Source organism: Prunus persica, chromosome G5 (assembly GCF_000346465.2).
Source record: "Prunus persica cultivar Lovell chromosome G5, Prunus_persica_NCBIv2, whole genome shotgun sequence".
Taxonomy (NCBI): Eukaryota; Viridiplantae; Streptophyta; class Magnoliopsida; order Rosales; family Rosaceae; genus Prunus; species Prunus persica.
The window spans coordinates 2,764,757-2,784,993 of record NC_034013.1 but is presented as its reverse complement, the minus strand read 5'-3'; the positions used below and the strand labels follow the sequence as shown (position 1 = coordinate 2,784,993).

At 35.3% G+C, this 20,237-nt stretch overlaps 2 protein-coding genes across 5 annotated transcripts; both read left to right on the top strand.

The window, feature by feature from the left end:
- On the top strand, window positions 151-4,258 carry LOC18776317 (rRNA-processing protein utp23). Of its 3 annotated transcripts, XM_020563764.1 has the most exons (7): window positions 193-338; window positions 762-816; window positions 1,489-1,784; window positions 1,856-1,976; window positions 2,185-2,487; window positions 3,530-3,595; window positions 3,905-4,258. In XM_020563764.1, the coding sequence occupies exons 3-7, from the start codon at window positions 1,501-1,503 to the stop codon at window positions 3,992-3,994; spliced, it is 864 nt and encodes a 287-aa protein (XP_020419353.1). In that variant the 5' UTR covers window positions 193-338; window positions 762-816; window positions 1,489-1,500; the 3' UTR covers window positions 3,995-4,258. The 3 variants fall into 3 exon arrangements, with proteins under 3 accessions (XP_020419354.1, XP_020419353.1, XP_020419352.1); XM_020563765.1 differs by lacking the exon at window positions 762-816 and having other exon boundaries at window positions 151-338; XM_020563763.1 differs by lacking the exon at window positions 193-338 and having other exon boundaries at window positions 658-816.
- On the top strand, window positions 664-18,634 carry LOC18777326 (secretory carrier-associated membrane protein 4). 2 transcript variants are annotated; one of them, XM_020563762.1, is made up of 13 exons: window positions 664-679; window positions 11,379-11,498; window positions 12,980-13,093; window positions 13,173-13,235; window positions 13,468-13,501; window positions 13,605-13,727; window positions 15,275-15,337; window positions 15,442-15,535; window positions 15,801-15,846; window positions 15,926-15,993; window positions 16,587-16,635; window positions 17,651-17,716; window positions 18,342-18,634. In XM_020563762.1, the coding sequence occupies exons 2-13, from the start codon at window positions 11,430-11,432 to the stop codon at window positions 18,372-18,374; spliced, it is 822 nt and encodes a 273-aa protein (XP_020419351.1). In that variant the 5' UTR covers window positions 664-679; window positions 11,379-11,429; the 3' UTR covers window positions 18,375-18,634. The 2 variants fall into 2 exon arrangements, with proteins under 2 accessions (XP_020419351.1, XP_007209463.1); XM_007209401.2 differs by lacking the exon at window positions 664-679 and having other exon boundaries at window positions 11,304-11,498.

The window sequence follows — 20,237 nt, the reverse complement described above, 5'->3', positions numbered from 1 at the left end:
GCACATAAGCGTTCTCACTAGATAACCGCACATTAGTCAAATATGTTACATTTGCCGGATAAGGCCTAAAATGTCAAAAGGGGTTTTATTTATTTTCGGTATGGGCTGAACTGGTATTATCTTTGTTTTGGGGATTGGGTTTGTTATTGTGGGCTTAAGGGCCCAAGTGAGACTTGATTTTTTACCTTCGCACGCATCAGCTTCTTCCTGCAGCGCCGCCTCTGCAACTCCAAAGTTTTTCTTCATCTTCGCTCCACCGTCCGTCGTTTGCTGCTGCCGCTGCCGCCGTCGTCTCTGCCAATACGACACGCAAAGTCCGAATTCCTTATTTAACTTTGGTAATTTTATTTGCAAAGTCTTATATATTTTTGCTGTGAAGATTGCACAATTTGTTACCTGCATCTAGTGGATGGTAATATATTATTAGTGAAGTAATTATTCCATTAATTACTGAAATGCACAGATGCAATCCACAAAGGAGCAAGTGGTCTAGGGTTTAGGGTTTATAAATTACCGACTTTTTTTAAAATTTCCTCGACGTCACGACGTCGTTCCACTGCTGCCCGATGACTCCCTCCCCAAAATGAGTTTTAACACTCAATTCAACCTTCAAACCCTAAATCCCCAACCCCCTAATCCTACCCAACCTTCACCCAATCTCTCTCTCTCTCTCTCTCTCTCTCTCTCTCTCTCTCCACTTTGTCTTGTACAAATACATACGACCGAATTGGTAAAACTAACTGAAGAAACTTTGACAGCAGCAACCGCAGAAAATACGTCCTCTAATAATAATCGTTGTCTCTTTGCTGTTTAAAGGTCAGTCCCTTTGCTCTCTTTAGTGATCTTTCTGCAATTCATTTCTTCGTTCTTCTTTGGGCCTTCTAATTTCTACAGTTCATTGTTCCAAGGAACAAAATTTCTGTTCTTTTCATTATTATAAATGGACCAGTCTGATTTGGTGTTCATGTGTGATTAGTGGATTGATTGTTTCAATTTTGAGTTTTACTTACGTTCTTTTTGGTTTTCTATTTCAATTTTGGATTTGATGTTCATTAGTCATTTCAAGTTTGAGTTAGGGCATTGAGAGTGTATGGTATGGACCTTTTTGTGCTCCACTATGAATCAACGTTTTGTTAATTAATATTTAAGATCTTTCTCTTCAAACTAAATGCTTTGCACTTCCACATTTCGCCCCTAACACTAAAAATTCCTGGATCCACCCCTGGTAGTGCATATCAAACATTGTCTTTACTGTACATTCATTCTTGACATACTGTAGACAAATGTATTTAGTTTGGAATCCGTTTGGGAGGAAATTGTATTATTTACCTATACTTAATTAAATTGGATTATATATAGCTTTGTGAGACTGTTTCTTTCAGTTGATTGGTTTTACTTTTGTGAGGATGCAGCATATGCATCATTTGCTTTTTCTTTTATCTGTTTTGTTTATAAAGTTTAAGACTGAAAGGATTATCTCTGCTGCAGTAGGGTAGAATTATGAGAGTGAAAAAGCAGAGGAGGCACAGGAAGATAGTGCGGTTCTACACAGCATGCTATGGGTTGAGACAGCCGTACAAGGTGCTATGTGATGTGAATTTTGTGCATCACCTCGTCGTCAATCGCATTACGCCTGCTGACAAGGCCCTCGCTAATATCCTGGGTGCCCCTGTCATGCTTTTCACCACCAAATGCGCTATCAGTGAGTTGAAAAAGCAAGATCTCAGACATGTTCCTTCCCATTCTCAGGCTCTTGAAGCTGCAGAGAGCCTCATTACTGCAAGGTATGCCTCTCTTTTTCTTTGTTTGGAGATTATTTCACTGTTTCTTACATGGAACTATGTTTATTTCTCAGGTGCGATCATGAGAGAGCCATGAGTGCTGATGATTGCATCATGGATATTATTGGTCAGAATAATCCCGAGCACTTCCTTGTTGCTACTCAGCATGCCGATCTTCGTGAGAAAATTCTCAAGGTTATTGACTCACTTTATTTCTTACTATTATTTTGGCAGTTGTCATTGTTGGTGTTACTTTTTCCACTGTATATCAGTTGTTGCTCTCACATTTACCCACATAAATGGCATCTTTGCGTTTGTTAAGCAATCTGGTTTGATGTGCATTACATTTGTCATATTGTATGTCTTTAAGCATGTATCCATGGAGACATTTTTTCACTTGCAGATACCAGGTGTCCCAGCTATATATGCTCTGAGAACCGCTCTTTTTCTTGAGTCCCCATCTGCCGCTCAACGGCAATTTGTCAAAACTTCTGAAGAACAACGCTTGCATATGACTGACTTGGAATATGAGATGTTGACAAAGGGGACAAAGAATATGTCGACTACTCATCAAGAAAAGGATCGCTCTGATGAAGATGGTTTTGGAGATCAGAACTTGGAAGTGCAGGCTGTAGCAAAGAAGCATACTGCTAGGAAAGGATTGGGTGTGAAGGATAAAGTTCAGTTTAAGAGAAAGAAGGCAAAGGTATTACCAATTTCTTTCATTTTCCTGTATATTTATTACATACTTTTTTTTCTCTCCTTCTACATGTCTTCTTATTCTTAATCTTATGTAAGGTGTTAAGAGTTCACCCCATCTAACTTTTTTGATATGGACTGCACATAATTTGAAGTAGAATGTTGGAAGGACATCTGTTGTGTTTATATGGATTATAAAAACTCTTTGAATTTTTAGCATACACGGATAGGCCTTGGTATAGGTGCATCATGGATTGACATTAATATGATTTATTTCTATTACACCATTCTTTATGACGCAGTATATGTTTCAACTCTATTCCCCATTTTGCTTACCAAGATATGTATCCCAGTCTTGGCTTGTTTAACTACATAATGCCCGTCTTATGTAGTTAAACAAGGCAAACTGAGATATTTATATCAAGATATCATATTATGCAAGTAATCGCATGAAAAAATTATTTTTCACTAGGAAGATGCTTCGCTGGATCTACTTAAAATTTTAATGCAATCTTATTCATGCACCTGATACTTGAAGGAAGATAATAATGTATGATCGTAGTTAGAAGCCAATTTTGCTGATTACTATGCAAGTCTAAAATGTTCACTCAATTCTATCTTCCTCACTTTCTTTGCATATATATTTTCTTGGATGGGGGACTAGACTCTAATGAATGCTACAAAAGTGAGTAGTGTTAAAGAACTAAGATAAAATAAGAACTGTTTAATCGTACAGCCTGTAGTTTCCTTATTCGGTGATTAGTTATTCATTTATTCATTCTGTATTCAAATTTATTTTGATAGCTCTTTTGTAATGGACAATGTTGAAATCAAAAGCATTTGCAAGCCAGATGTTTCTGAGAATGTAATCATTTAGCTGATGTTCAGTGTGTTGACATATGTTATTTTTTTCAAATTTTGGGTGAAATTAAATAGAAATTGATTGTGATTAATACATTGTCGATGCATATGCTAATACTGTTAGAAAATGGTTCCTTAAGATGCTGTTTCAATGTTTATGACTTTACCCTTTTTCTTCCACCTTGCAGGGTCCAAACCCCCTTTCGTGTAAGAAGAAAAAGACTTTGAAAAACCCAGATCTTCATTCAGTACAGGTGAGCTTGCAAATATTGTTTATAGCATGCCCCACTACTGGCTAGTCATTAGTTGAGGCAATATTTCGATGTCTCACTATCCCTTATAAAAAATTGCATGCCTATAACTATTGGTACTTGTGGCCCATGATGAAACTGATTGATATCTCACATTAGTTTACAAAGCTCTAAAGTACAATGTAGAATCACCTGGAAATTCAATTTCAATTGAAGCATGGATTAGAAACATTTTCTGATCTTTTGGAGAAGAGATTAGACATGATCACTTTCTCTTGCTTTGTGCGTCTTTTGATATTCTGTTTCATGCAGGAAAGGAAGGATGGAGATGCTACTTTGAGGAGTCGTAAGAAGCGGAATAGGTCGCGGAAAGGCAAAAGGCCTGTCGAGGCGGATGGTTAATGTTCCTTGGCTAAAAGTTTTGAAATTTGGCTTTCATTGGATGACGGGTTGAATGAGCACGCTGTACTTTGTTCAATTTGGAGGGAGATGATATTTTGGGTTATATTAGCTTATTTGTGTCTCCTTCAAAGTTGGGAGTTATTTTAGCTTATTCATGTTTCCTTCACAGCGACAATGAAGGGAGCTCGCTCACACATGAAGCCAAAGTTATGATTTACATTAAAAAAAATCAAAAGCAAGTGTACCCTTTTTGTTTTTTTTCAATTATTATTTATTAAACAAAGTAGACTCAAAATAAGTGCCACAGTATATGGAAAATTAAAAAAAGGTGCCCTTGAAAAAACAGACGCAAGGAAAAATTCTACCGTTGAATAAGAAGCCTTTAGATATCCTTTACGTCTTAACAATAATATCATTGTTTTATATTTCAATTAAAACCTTAAAATCTGCTTTCGTAATAAAACATTTGTAACAAATGTATTGCTGCAATTTCAGTTTGAAGAACAGAAGCGTATCCAATAGGATAAGTGGAACTTGACATTTATTTTTGGCCTCGTCTGGTAATATTTTTGGAAATCATTTTCGCAGGACATTTTTAGAAAACTAAAATGATAAAATGGAAATGCACTTTGGAAATTCAAGAATTTGGTAGTCAGTTTTAAAAACAGTTTTGAAGAACAAAAACAATGAAAACACGTATAGCAATAATTCGTGAAAATGATAAAAACAGTGAGTACACCTTGGGCTTGACAATTTTAAATTATGTTTTTGACATAATATTTTCATGAATTTATATATATATATTTTTTAAAACTCATTTTCTATTATGCATTAATGAACCAAACATATTTTCCTAAACTCAACTAGATAAAATTTGATAAGAAAAAATATTAACAAGTAACCAAAACACAATTCCATGATCTATGTGTTCCTCCAAGTTATCATCTTAAAGACTAGCTAAAAAGGGTATTCATAGTCATACAAATCTTTGGACAAAGTATTACAAAAACAAAAACAAAATAATTAAGAGCCTTGGGTAAAATCACGCCACAAATCTGTTGCAATCTTGTCTCCAGTGATCGCAATCTGTGCAATGTTTCCTAAAGACGTATCCATATTTGGCATTGCCATAATTTCACCATCAACAATCATGTCTTGTACTTGAAACTCTTCAAACATCCTATCATGAAATGCTTCCATTCTGTGGGGGTCTTTTTCTTCCGGCAGCTGCAAATGGGCTGGGCTGCCGTAAAGGGAAAATTACTGAAATTGCCCCCTGTGCCTGAGTTCGAAAATTAAGCCCCGAAAGCACTTCGAAAGGGCAGTAAAGCCTTAGGAAATGTTCTGGTTACCTTCACCAACGAAAATGATGGCTGCTTACAGGTGATTTATGCTTGCTTACAGATAAAGTTTTAGCTTAGCATGAGGAGATTGTGGCATGGGAGCAAGGTCAGCATGAGTTGAGCACCAAAGAGGAAAATAAGGCTTCCTAGGGAGAAATGGGAGTGTTTAAGATGAGGGAGACAAGGTTTGCAGGATGATCTTGGCTAAAAAAGGGTAAAAGAAGGGCATTACTTCTTCCGGCAGCTTGACAGACTCTGAAAATAGTCTGTTAACAGAGAAGAACGAAGAAGAAGAGTGAATAGGGCTACTGGATTTTTGCAAGTAAGAGAGGGAGCTTGCTCTCTCAGCCTGGGTTGGTTTTTACTAGGTGGAGGGGACCTCCTTTTATAGCTGCGGGAAACCTTCATTCCCCAAGAAACCCTAATTGTTTCTTCCCCAACTTAGCAAGGTTTTCCTTCCCTTTTCCTTTCTTCTCTTGACTTTTCCTGTTTTAGTGAGATTTTTATCTATCTATTTGCACAAAATCAGGGATTTTGGAGCTCAAGGCCTCCTTTCCTGCGGCTGTTTCAGTAGAAGATTTCTACTTCCAGCCATTTTTTTCCTTTCTTTCTCACTCTTTCCTATAACCAGTTTTGATAGGGAAGGAGTTGGGATGTGTATGTTGGTTTGAAGAGTGTCTCTCTTCCTGGCAGCTTGCATGTTAACATCCCTTGGTTTCTCTGGTGTTTTGTTTTGGAACTTGATCCATTCCCATGTGCTGGCACTTCCCAGTAGCCTTATTCAATGAACTTTCAAACTTCCTTTTCGTGGCTTCTATTCCAGCTAGGTGTTGGAGCTTGTGGTTCATCTATGGCAATTGTATGGGCCAAGGTTCACTAAGTAAATGAGTTATTTTTGTTGAATGATGGGCTTCTTGGTTGGGCTATTCTTTGATTGGGCTAATTTTGGTTGAGTTATTTTGGTTGGGTTATTTTCCCTTTTTGCTCACCCATATATTTGGGCTTAAGAAATGGGCTTGGGTTCCGAGGCTCCCAAGCAACCTGGAACCTCCATTTCTCGTCCCATCAATGGGCCTCATGACGACCTATTACCTTCCATACCACAACCCACTCAAGCAAGCCCCGGGCATCTTGCGTGGCTTGGGCCCACTTAAGCTTGTAGCATGGCGCGTTGTTTATTTGCTTGGCGTGGTATGTGTACAAGCGCATATGGCGAACTTTCGCGTGCCCAAATTGGGTTTCTTCTCGGTAAGGTATTACATTGGGTTGAGCATTTATTTGGGCCGAAGCGTGGATTTTTTTTGGGCCTCAACACATTCTAATAAAATTATGTAACACACAACATGCAATAGGGGTATGTCATTGCGTACGTGGATAATATTGTAATTAAAAAATAAAGAATAATAAATAAATCAAAACGGTAAATTAAGACCGATATTCGAGCTCAAGAAAAACTAGTAATTAAACCAAAATAATTTTAGGAGTAGTAGAATTTCTCTATATAAAAAAATTAGGAGTAGTAGATTCATGGTTGCGAGGTATTCCAAGGAGAAAATAAGAATTAGTAATTTTCATTTTACTACGTTGAAGTTTACTGAATTTCAGCTTTCGATACATCAAGTTTTTTTTTTTTGTCTCAGCTGCATGCATAACGTTTATCTTTGTATCACTTTCATACCTCTGATAGTTTGACCATCAGGTTCTCCTTTAAATAATGACGTAGCAATTAGTGTTGCCAGCAGCGGATCCATGAATTTTTCAGCAGAGGTGCAATTTTCAAAAGCTAAGAGCTCAAAAAAAAAAAAGACAACTAAACATCCGTATAATTTAAACAATACTAATGTTATTCATAATAAATTTAAAAAAATAACATTACAATTAACCTACAATTGTTGCCGACAATGTTTCATATCATACTAATCTTACTAATACAGAGAGAGCTAAATAAGAAAAAATAAATTTATTAAAAAAATATAAAAAATAAAAAACAAAATTGGCGTTTTCTCGAGAAAAAAAATGCATTCGACTTACTTTGGATTGGCGTACTCAAGAAGGAAAAAAAAAACGTAGGATTCTTGTGATGCACACATACTTTGATGAAATTGAGTAATGTTAAATTGGTCTTTTATAAAGAAAATTCCAATCCCACTTAAATAAGGAATTCCCAAATCCCAATTGAATAAAGATAACTCTCACGGAAAACCCAATTAAGTAAGGAATTATAGAAATTGGAAAGTCCAAGAGAAATGGCCCAGCAGCTTCCCTTTTTTTAAAAAAAAAAAATCCTGGTCCCAAACGACGTTGTTTTGGCCAGGTTTTTTTTTTTAAAAAAAAACTTTTTTAAAGCTTGGTCCAAAACAACATCGTTTTGGCCAGGCTGTGTTAAAAAAAAAAAAAAAAAAAAGGCGCGCAACGCCCAGTTTGGTTTGGGCATTTCGTTGAGCATGTTGTGTGCATCTCTAGTCTGAAGCAGAGGTGCAACTTCAGCGGCTCTAATGGTCTTTTTCGACAACCGGAGGTGCAGGTGCACCTCCTTACGCCTGCACAGGTCCTCACTGAGTGTTGCTACGTAGACTCACCTATATGTTTCCATGTGGACTAAATAATGTAAATATAATTAATTAATTAATTAGAATAATATATTTTTTTAACTATGATTTGTTCCCACTCTCTTCTTAGCCTTCACTCTCCTATGCGTGCTCACTCTTTCTCTCTTCTTCCTTTCCAATCCTCTTTCTTCTCCTTCTCCATCATCCTTGATTTACCAAAATGCCCTTCACTCTCCCCAAAATTCCACCTATGTCTTTGTAGCAAACCTCCCCAGATCTCTCAACTATTGCCTCCGGGACAAGTACTGGGCTTTTGAGCCTAATTCCCGGCTTGGTAGTGATGCGGACCACGAAATCCCAAAGACCCATTTGCCCAAAAGCCTTGAACTTCTGCCATATCCTGATAATGCATTGATCAAAACAGTACATTGTCGAGTACTGGATTTTGGGGGACTTGATGAACCATTGGGAGCAGAGAACTAGGTTTCTTGCCTAGAAGGTTTTCAGTCTTGTCAAAGCCGACATAGTTTTCATGCTGTTTTTTGCGACTTTGAGTGCAGAATTGCAACTGACTACGGCTTAAGGAGCCTTAAGGAACAAGTCTAGGAATGATGACTATGAGAGGCATACGCAAGTAGTTGACTTTATGAAGAACACCAAGACTGGATCGACTTCAATTTCTTTATGGCATCGAGCCACATCACTTGGATTGGTAAGTTCACTTGGGTGCATACTATCAATTTGCTGCCACATAACATGTAATTTCTCATGGGACACATTCATGGGCTCACCATTCTAACATGTGGTCAAGCATTGTCTTCAAAGTTGAAACAAACGAGAACTATTATGAGTAACAATATAGGTTTTTTGGGCAGCATCCCAGACATTACTAGCAGTATGACCCTTGAAGTTAGAAGATATCTTAATGAAGATTGAAGATACAATTTGTGTTTTTGAACTTGCAATATGGAATCTATGTTTTTGCAATTGCAATATGTTTTGGAACTTGCAAATTGTATTTTGGAACATATGGTTTATGTTGTCTTGGAACTTAATATACACACTTTGTTTTGAAAATTAATGGTTTGTACACATGTTTAGTTTGTTTTGGAACTTAATTTGTGTTCTTAATGGATAAGTGTAATCTTTGTTTTGCCTATTTTGGTTCAGCAAATGCTGACAGAGAAATTACACCAATTTGCACCACTTCATAACATCATCAACACTGAATTACAAGGCAGAGAAGTTATATGACAAACTTCACTAAACAAACCTTCTACAACACATTTCATAATTCAAACATGCTTCATCACAACAAACATAAACAAGAAAAACAACACAACCACACATTTTTCTTGATTTTTCTTGATTTTTTTCATTTTTCTTTTCCAACCTATCAATCTTTCAAAGCAACCCAAGTATCACCATCTTCGAACGTTCACAGATTTTAGGAGCAAAGCACTCCCAAAAACCACATCCTTTCTACCCTCTTCCCTGCATCAACCCACACAAGATTTATCATTTCTTGCTGTCAAATAACCAAGCATGAAGCATCGTATTTAGGCTCTTTCCTACCTTCGACTTTGGACATACTAAATCTCCTTCCTGGGTTAGAATTAGTCCATGAAGTTTGAATTCTTGCTAACTTTCCACAATGACACTGATGCCTTCCTTTTCCAATCTCCATCTATTCTTCGATGAACTAGCATGCCTTCAATATCAACCAATTAAACATGCGTAACTTCAATAGCAGCAATGAAGACCCAAATTTGCTCCCCTCGTTATCAATTGATGCCAACCTTCAATTCCCAGGGCATTGAATTAGCGACTTGGGGCAAAATTAGGGAAATGTGGTCAAGTTTTGCGGATATATAACCAAAGTGCTTGAAGTGTTGTAGCTGACAAATATACCCACGTTTTTGTACTATGTGGCTACCACATAAGCAAAGATAACAATTTATGTGAGGAAATGACGAAAAAGGGGAATGTAGGACACAAAAACAAGGCACATGAGGCATATCAATAACTAATGGCCTGTTTAGGAGTGCTTCTGGAATAGTTAAAAGTGCTTTCTGACAACCAAAAACGCTTCTAATAGCGGTTGACAGAAAAGTTTAGAAGCGCTTTTGGGCTATAAAAACGTTTTCTGGAGAAGCGCCTGCCATGTGCTTCTTCAGGAAGCACTCCCAAGTGCTTTTCCAAGAAGCACTTTGATTTGTTATGAAAATTTCAACGTTTTTATAATCAAAGCGCTCATAAGTACAATTGCTTCCTAAAGAAGCAATCACAAATGAGCCCTAAGTCTTAAGCCCCATTTGGGATTGCTTTTTTTTTTTTTTTTTTTTTTTTTTTGCCAAAAACCTGTTTTACTTTAAAGTTAAGCAGTTTAAGGGGTTTGGGAAAATAAAATATCCCGATTATTTTAAAAGCAGTGACCTTTTGACAGCAGCTTTTAAAAGTAGGCTGTGGGTTGCTTTTCAAAGCTGCTTTCAAAAGAAGCAGAGATGAACTTTTAAACAATTTTTTTAATTTCCCAAAATACCATCATTCATTTTAAAAAATGACACCACCTCCACTTTCACATCCAACTTCACCACTTGCACCACACATTCACTACCTCCACAACCACCGCCACCACATCCTTCTCCTCCTCATACTCCGCCACCACTACCTCATCCACCACCTTCACCTCCACCTCCACCTCCACCACCTCCCCCACCACCACCACCTCCTCCTCCTCCTCCAAAACCTCCACATCCACTACCACCTTCACAACCAACACCACAACCACCACCATGCTGCCACTACCACCACCTCCACAATCGTCATCCCCACCACCACCACCACCACCACTACCACAATCACCAACTCCACCTTCATCACCACCACTACCTCAACTCCATCACTACCACTACCACCACATGATTAGTACATAACACTTTAACATCATGTCTATTTTAGTTATTATTCACAGTTACAACAATTTTATATTAAAATTTACCAAACGGTTTTGACACTGCTTTTTGTACTAATAGCACTTTAAAAATATTATTTACCAAACATAGAGCTGCTTTACTTTACAGCTAATTATTTTTAAAGTACAGCAGAAACAAATTTTTTTAAAAGTGACAGCAATCCCAAATTAGGCCTTAATTTTATCTTCTATCTTCTTCTTTCGTTTTCAAATTTTGAAATTTTTTTGGTTAAAATATTCATAAAAGAAAATCATGATGAGGTGAATCATTTTTGAGAGAAAAAATTATTTGAGTTCGGGGTATATATGAATAGTTGTATTTTGGAGGGCGAAAATTTTAGTATTGGAGATGGCAGCAAAAGTAAAATTCAAAATCTTAGGGGTGGATACTGAAAACCGAACTTCATTCCAATTGTTATCCCGCGTAGGCGTAGCAAGTAAGCCTGTCTCGCAGATAATAAAGTCGGTGGGAGTCTAGTGTGACACATTACACAACAGAGACACTGCCACACCCGCTTTCTCTCTCTCTCTCTCTCTCTAAATTTTCTGCAAAATTTGGGGATCTAACGATGAATCGGCACCACGACCCCAACCCATTTGACGAAGAAGTGGTCGAGGTCGAGGTCAATCCCTTTTCGGTAATTACAGCCAACACCTTTTCTCTTTCTCCATTTTTAACTGTTTTGTTCTTCTTCTTCTTCCTGTTTAGATCTGCCCTCTATTTCAGTTGTAATTTGAATTCCTGAATGTTGGTTTTTTTGGGATCTGGATCAGAACCCTAGGTTTTCAATATTCCGACACTAAAGTGAATGTTTTTTTTTAATAAAAAATTTGGAAACAATTATATGTAACCTATAAAATTGAGTTGAGAATTTGAAATAACATGTGGATTTTCAGTCTTAATCTCTTAATGACAGTAGAAACATAGCCAATGCTCACTATGCAAGAGTCCTTAGCTTAGAGCAAATTTAATATGTTGAAAATCAGCTTAGAAAGATGACATTTTTTCGAGTTAAAATGCTTAAGAAATCTTAAATAAGTTAGGTTTTTACTTCTGTTAATTTGAATAAACGTTGAAAATTTAATCAGAAGTTGAAAAGTTATACCTCATTCACTTCAAAGTCAGCTTTGCGGAAAAAAAGAAGGTGGTGAATTTGGGATACATTTCTCAACATATTCATTAAAATTAAAAATTATACAATGTCCTGGTCAATTTGGAAGAGAGGTATAATGTACAGCTTAGCGATTGATGTTTGGTTTTGAAGCTTTCTAACACTTTCAGGCGGTAAGTTAATTAATTTTCAGTTAAAGAGTATTTTTTATTTTATACTCTTGTTTTTTTCTTTTTTTTGAAAATTGTCTATCACTGAGCCCCCTTCCCCCTTTTACGAAATGTTGTCCTTTTACATTGTTCTGGCCTTCTCATTCTACTGTTTTAGTGTATTTAATCTTTTGCATTTTTCCCATAATGTATTTATTTAATAACCTAGTTATGATTTGTACCGCCAACCTCCCCACCTTAATATCAACATGATAGTCTTCAAGAATCATAGATTTGTACATATTCTGAGAGTTTAAAGAACGTTTCTCATTAATGTGTATAGAGTTGAAGCTATCTTGATTTTTTTTTTTTATGTCATTCGATTTTGAACCTCTGCTAAACATTATGAAACCATGATGGTTGACCATTTCAGTGATGCAACATGATGTATTAATGGTGAATTGGAGTTGTTTAACTTGCTTCCAAAAGGTTAATTGGAATGGTGAGGGTTGCTAATGCAGTGCTTTGTGCTTCCCTCGCATCTTTATGAGGTCTCAGTTCTTTGTACATGGGCATTTTAGAAGTTATAAATCCTATTCCATGTCTTTGTGCATAAGCTATTTGATTGTCAGGCTGCTTTTAGATGCAAATAAGTGAAGTTAAAGTCATGTTGCCACTACATGTGCGTGGTGCAATTTGCATTTTCTAGGATACCATGCAAAATCACTTTCGGATTTTAAGCCATACGGCTTCATGGTTAAGGCATGCTTATCAAGACTAGTAAAAAGCTTAGTTGATATGTATTTTCTTTTCCTTATAGTAATGTTCTAAATGTGCCATAATTTGAGAACTTTGCAGAATGGTGCTGGTGCTCCCAAGTCAAAGTCACGTGTTCCACCATTGGCATCTGAACCTCTGGGTTTTGGGCACAAGCATGATGCAACAGTCGATATACCATTGGATACAATGAATGTAATGTAGTTTCTTTTTCCTATACTATTTTCTCTACTTATTTAGCTTGGTTACGTATTGTTCGGTATGATATCTACAGGATTCTAAGCAAAAGGCAAAAGAGCTTGCAACTTGGGAAGCAGATCTCAAGAGGAGAGAAAAGGTTAATTGTATAAATTTTATGAATGATTACTTATCTATAGGTCTGCCTTTATTGTTAATCTTTTAAACTGGAGTTTATTGCATTATGAATCTATAAATTGCTCACATATCTGAAATGTTTCCTGTAATAATCTCTCATTTGTGCTATTCCTTAGTATTTCTCAAGTGTGCTGCTTAATGTGTTCCTATATTTTGTTTTTAATAGTGTTTGTATTTACATTTAACTTTTACAGGATATTAAACGGAGAGAAGATTCTGTTGCAAAGGGTAAGCACTATGAATATGCAGCCTAAACTATTAAAATTTGGGTTTTTTGTTGGCTTTTCTTAAATTATGAGTAATTACTTTTTCATTCTACTTTGTGAATCAGCTGGTGTCCCCGCTGATGATAGAAATTGGCCTCCATTTTTTCCAATTATTCACCATGATATAGCTAATGAAATACCAGTACATGCTCAAAGGCTACAATATCTGGCTTTTGCAAGTTGGCTAGGTAATGGAAGTTTATTATTCAAATGTGTTGCTATGCAGTTTTACTTGTATTATTTCCAAGTGTTAAGGTTGCCTTCTTTCGGTGTGCCCATATGGTTGCTGTTCATAACCAGCCTTTTGGGTTCTTTGAATGGATAAGCTTTGCTATTTCCATTTTTATCTCAATAACATGTTTTTTATTTGGAAAAATGGAAACTGATTGATCAAATGGATGTAGCATTAAATTTTTTCTACATGTCTTTTCTGCCCTCAGTTTCTACGTGTTGTGCCTAGAAATACATATCCTTCTGATCCAAATAGCACACTGTTTTTTTGTGTTGGAAGACTGATTATCACATTTTATTTGATCAAAATAAAGGAAAAGCTCTAAGAATAATTTATTTGTTGGAATTTTTTTGACCTAATTATATAATTCTGATCTAAAGTTGAATTGTAAATAGAAAATGCAAATTATATTTGCAACTCTTTTCTTCAAATAATTATATTTTAATAGAGTCAAAAAACGATATATTAAGAGACAGCTCCAAATTTGTTAACTGAATGAATTCTTTAAGTTATTATTAATAAATAAGGTTATTAATGTATATTCTTACTTTTTAGAAGGATATTCTTTTGTTTTCATTGGAATTATATATAACAAAAGTATATTAGAATTATTTTCAGTAGAGACGAGGAAAAGTTATTTAAAAAATCAGTGGAGATTAACTTAGGGCATTATGAATGTGGAAAACTATTTCAGATAGTTTGGTAAAATTTAGGACTTGTCTTGTTGAGAGGGAAATGGGCCATTTTGTACCAGGACACACCCTCATTTTTTGTTATGCTAGCATGTTTTCATTGTTAAGGACCTCATAGTTAGGGGTGGGCGTCAATCCGGCCGAACTGATGATACTGGCTAATCCAAACCGTAATTACTGGTTTGGTTAATTTTTGACCAAGAAAAAGTCAAACGGTTTAAAAACCCAAACGGACCATATATGGTTTGGTTTTGACCTTTTGTAAACCGACCTATACCAAACCAGACCGTTTATGTGTATATTCATTTATTTATATTTTGTTTTACATGTGTAATACTATAATTAGGCAATAACTTTATATGGATATTTGAATTAAAATTAGTTATGAAATTTAAAGTTTTATGGCATGTTGAGCTTTAGGATGGTTTTGTACTCTAGAAAATGATTTAAGTATGGAGCAAGTTGTGAATTTGAGGGGTTATAATTGGGTTAACAATGTTGAAAAAATTCAAAAGAAAAGAGAATTGGGCTTAGGCCCAAACCGGCTGAACCAAACCAAACCGTCTTAAATTGGTTTGGTTTCCTTCATGAATTTTGTCAAAGCCGAACCTAACCAAACCATTATATTGTAATTGGTTCGGCCATGGTTTTGAGGTGAAACCGATCCAATCTGGACCATCCCACCCTACTCAAAGTAATGTTATATAGCAATATATTATGCCTTATTTTTTGTTTTTAAATTTATTTTGGTAATGCATGTAAATAGCAGGATGATATGCCCGTCTAATACTTAATAATATTGTCTTTGCAGGCATAGTTCTTTGCCTATCTTTTAATGCAATTGCTATTATTGTTTGTTGGATTAGAGGCGGAGGTAAGCTTTACAGAGTGATGTTTCATTATTTGTAGATTATATGTAGGATTAGCTCTTTGTCTATGATGCTAATTAGAGCTTCTGATGATGTTCATAAATTGCAGGTGTTAAAATATTTTTGCTTGCAACGATCTATGCTCTACTTGGATGCCCTCTTTCATATGTTCTGTGGTACAGGCCTCTCTATCGTGCAATGAGGTAAATATTTAAAGAGGGATTTGTTTCTAGTTTCTAGATAAATATAGGATTTGTAGTTCATCTGGAGCTCACAGAGAAGCTGCTTGTTAGCATAGAACTTTTGGCACTACATAGAAATATTTGTCGGAAATATCATGGATCATAGGCATAGCTAAGACAAGCTAATAACCAGATATAAAAGAATAAGCATTTGCATGTCTCACAAAATTATCTTTGTCTTCACTGCTTGTATTGATTGTTGAGGGGTATTTTTTCCAATTTGCAGGACAGATAGTGCCTTTAAGTTTGGTTGGTTTTTCCTGTTCTACATGGTATGTACTGATACTGTATCCTTTTGAATTCTTACTGCTTAGCTTATTGATCTGATTTGTAATCAATTTCATGAGGCAGCTCCATATTGGGTTTTGCATTTTTGCGGCGATAGCTCCTCCAATTGTCTTTAATGGGAGATCATTGACGTAAGTTCTTCCCTTTACTTTTTTGTTTGTTTCTTTGTTTCTTAAGTATAATTTTCTATAGTAAGATGGTTGGCAAATGAAAATTTAGCATGGAACTTACCACCAAGTCAAAGTACATTTTGACAAGCCATCCGTAAAAGGAAATTTCTTGGCTCATTAGCTGCTGCATTAAACACATGTTTAGCAATTGGAAGTGTAAAACTAATAACTTATGCATAGGTACATTTGCTAATGTATACTTTCTTTCAAATTTCATTTCCTGTTTTCATAATGTTGATTGATTTGAAGTAAGGGAAGAAAGTAACTTCTGCAGTTTGTCATTTGAAATTTGTTTGTAACCATTTTCATATTTAACTAAATATATTTTTTTGAATTTTTACCTTGGTGGAATGGCAAGCCTGGAGAGAAGTTACAACAGTTCAATTTCTGGTGGACTTTAAGTTATTAATAAGTTTCTTTTTCTTACTAAATTACATAGAGTTGTTTCAATGAGTATAATTCTTTTCATGCTGTTTAACTGAACCAGTATATTTTCTTCCTTTATATTGATGCTGTTTCCTACTTTTTTGGTTTTTATTTCACAAAAAATACAGGGGCATTCTTCCGGCAATTGATGTCTTCTCAGACCATGTGGTGGTAGGGGTAAGTTTGTAAACATGCCTGTATCTGTCTTTCATGAGCTTCAAAAGTGTGTGCTTGTTAACTTATATAATGCCTGCTAGAGGCTGAGTTGCCCTGAGAAGCGTGTGTGTTTTCTCCTGTTATTTTTTGTTCATTTGATTTTATAACTCTGCAGAGTATTAATAAATAACAGATTTTATGATGAATTATGTTCTTAGAAGAATGTTGTTGGAAATATAGTGTTTCTTTTATTTTCATGCCCATCATCCTAGTATGTTTAGTTTTTATTACAACTTCTAAAGTTTAAGGAACAGAGCAGACAATATTAGTTAAAAGCTTGTTACATAATACATACGTAGAGCTGTTTATAATACATTCAATTCAAGATACGAAACAGCAAACTTTTATGAAGAATTTGGACTACATTTAATCAGGAAAAAAAGAAAGAAAAAGAACAAGCATGATCTAAATCATGAAGTAGGTCGAGAAAGAAATACAAAGATGCCTGCTGGTTTTCTGTGGAAGTCAAAACTTAAACCTGCTTTCGTATCTTTGGCATGTCTTCACTTTTGACTCCAAATTAATGTGTCTTCTTCCCCAAAATACTCTTAACAAATGAAACAGGAACCACCTTCTCTGATGATCTAAACTGGGAGAAAAGATAAAAACAAGCGTGATACGTATGCAAAGAATTCAGAATATCAGATTGTTGTTAAACCTTTGTTTGCTTAGCATAGCTGGATAGTCATAAATTTGTGCTATGCATTGACAAGGTACTGTAACAAGTTTGGTAAAAGAATATGTGTGCTTTTAATGTGGGACATATCCCTTGTGCGTCTTACTTACGTGTAGAAAGACTCTTAAGACAGAACAGTGAAGGTGTATTTGTTTGTCCAGAAAAAGGACAAAAGGTATATTAGTTGGTAAGGATATATTCATCATGATTTGGATTTCGGATGACCAAATTGCTTGAATGTTTGGGTTATAATATTATAAGATTACTAATATTATTTTGCTTTTTTTTTTCTTTGTGCAGATATTCTACTTAACTGGGTTTGCCTTGTTTTGCTTAGAAACCCTTCTAAGCTTTTGGGTACTTCAGGTGAGATACAGAGTTTGCCTTGTTTTCAATATGCACTTTCAAATTTTAGTATTATCTTCTTTAGATGTATAGGAAATGCTTTTGGTGGCTCACAAAGAGATGCACTAAAGTAATCTGTAGATTTGGAAACTACTCTTAGTTTATGGAGCTGTAGACCACAGTGATTGTTCCTTGAAAGTGGTTTGTGCCCTGATATTTTGCCTCCACCAAATTTAGTCTGTAGTTGGAAACTTGGAATCAGACAATTATTTTAAGCTAAATTAATACTTATTATTTCCCTTGATCTCTGCCACAACAAAGTGGTTGCTAAGATCACCTGAGGGTAATAATGAGTGAAAAGCAAATAACTTTCCTGTATTAAACAGATACTTGCAAGTTATAATTTATATGATTTGGATGAGATTTAGTAAATGGAAATAGATTATTTATTAATTATCTAGTTGACACAAGAAACACAATTTATCACTCAGTTTCACCATATCGCCTTTTCAAAGATTGGAATTTCTTTACTAGTCTGAATGATTTGTTATTTTATTTTGGGGCCTAGTCAGAATGAAGTCATTGTTTACGTGGTATTTATCCTTGGTATATATCTGATTGTCTTTTTCCTCTTTGGTTTGTGCAGAAAGTATACATGTATTTCAGGGGGAACAAGTGAGATTTGATCCTGGGGTTGTGTCCAATTGGGATTCAGAGTTGCGTTGTTCTTTTCGAGTGATTTTAGTATATTCTTCTGCGGCCTATTATTATGTTGCATTTCGTTGCGATAATTGCATTGCATGAGTAAGTAGAAGAATGATTTGTAAGATAAATATATATGACACATGATGTATTGTTCTACCCTAAACTCTAAAAGTCTGTCTATTGCCCCCTGTTCCTCATCAAACTACCTAGTCTTATAATTGCTTTGTTTGTTATATAGTCATGTTCATCAAACTACCGGTGCAAAAGCCACTGCGAACATTATGAAAAATATATATGCCAGACACAAAAGCTCTTCGGAATAGGCAACTGCAGGCTCGTTTGGGACGGCTTCGACAGAAGCATTCACGCTGCTAAATGCTTTTATCAGAGGCGTTTTCAAAATCTGGTGCTTCCAGTTGATAAACACGAAGTCGAGTTTGATTCACCTCTATCGTAACTTTGGGCTCTAAAAACTGTAAGGCCAGCTCCCGTTCGTTTCGTTGGAGCTTTCTGAATGAAAAGGATCTGCAAAATCCCATCTACGCCCAAAATAATAAATAAAATAAAAATTGAAAAAAAACCTGCAAATGTGTTAGAGCCAGGGGTGTTTGATGAATAAGAACTTCTTGGACATGTGGCAGGAGTAGATTATTTTCTGTTCCAAAACCTTAAATCATGGTAACTTGTGATGTCACCTAAATAAATATTAAATTGGGAAACTGGTTAAATGACCAGACCCAACAAACAACAAAAGTCTTCATCAATGATCTTTTAAAAAAAAACAAAAACAAAAACTGTAGAAAGTTTATGAATGGAAGGACTTTGTATAATTAATGTATTTATTTTGGTTAATTTTCACATAATATTCCAATTGTTTACAAGGAATGCACACTTTATAAGAAATAGAAGTGTATATGTATGCTTGGTCAATTCATACGACACCAACATTATTTGAATATATATGCTTTCTGGCTTCAAAAAATCTGGTGAGTTTATTAGTATATGATATTCATGCGAAAACAGTGTTATTTGAATGAGAATGTTAATTTCTTTTTGCTAACTAATATTGTGTGTTATATTGTCGTATTATCCATTGAATTATTTCTTAGGTTTATTTTTAATTTGAATGCATGATCCGAGTTGTTAGTTGGATACCAAAGGATGTCAAATTGTCTAGCAAGACATCATATTATTTAGACTATTAGTTTAACAATATCCCTCGAGTGCTAAGTAGTTAGTAAATTAATACAAAACTAACCAAATATTTTGACCCACACCACAATTTATCTCATGATTCTTTTAAATCATCATTGAAAGATCATTCTAATAAAAATTCACTCAAATTGAAAAGCGTTTAATTTTATAGTTATGACCAAATAAATAAATGAATACAAAATTATCACGACAATAATCAAGTGGCTAAATGTTCTTTAATTTAGATGAAATTTTGCACGAATGATCTATGAACGATGAAACTTATTAGCCGGTTAACGCTTAAACCCTATTGATTAATCTAACAAACAACATTTATTATGCATAATCATATCATACATGAGTATATGATCTAGATTGATGGTAAAACACACTAGAGTGACGTCGCTCATTGTAACTCGTCATGCTTCATTGTACACGTCATGACTATTTTCTAAAATATATATATATATATATATACGTTCACTTTGTTAAGAATATCATGTGTGTGTTGTTGCTGAATCATGGCAGCAGGTTTTACCAAACTGTGAAAACTTTATAATAAAATATTAATAATAGAAACTAGGCACAGTCCAAAGATTAAAGTGTATGGCCACATACTCTCTCCATCTCTCTCTCTCTCCTC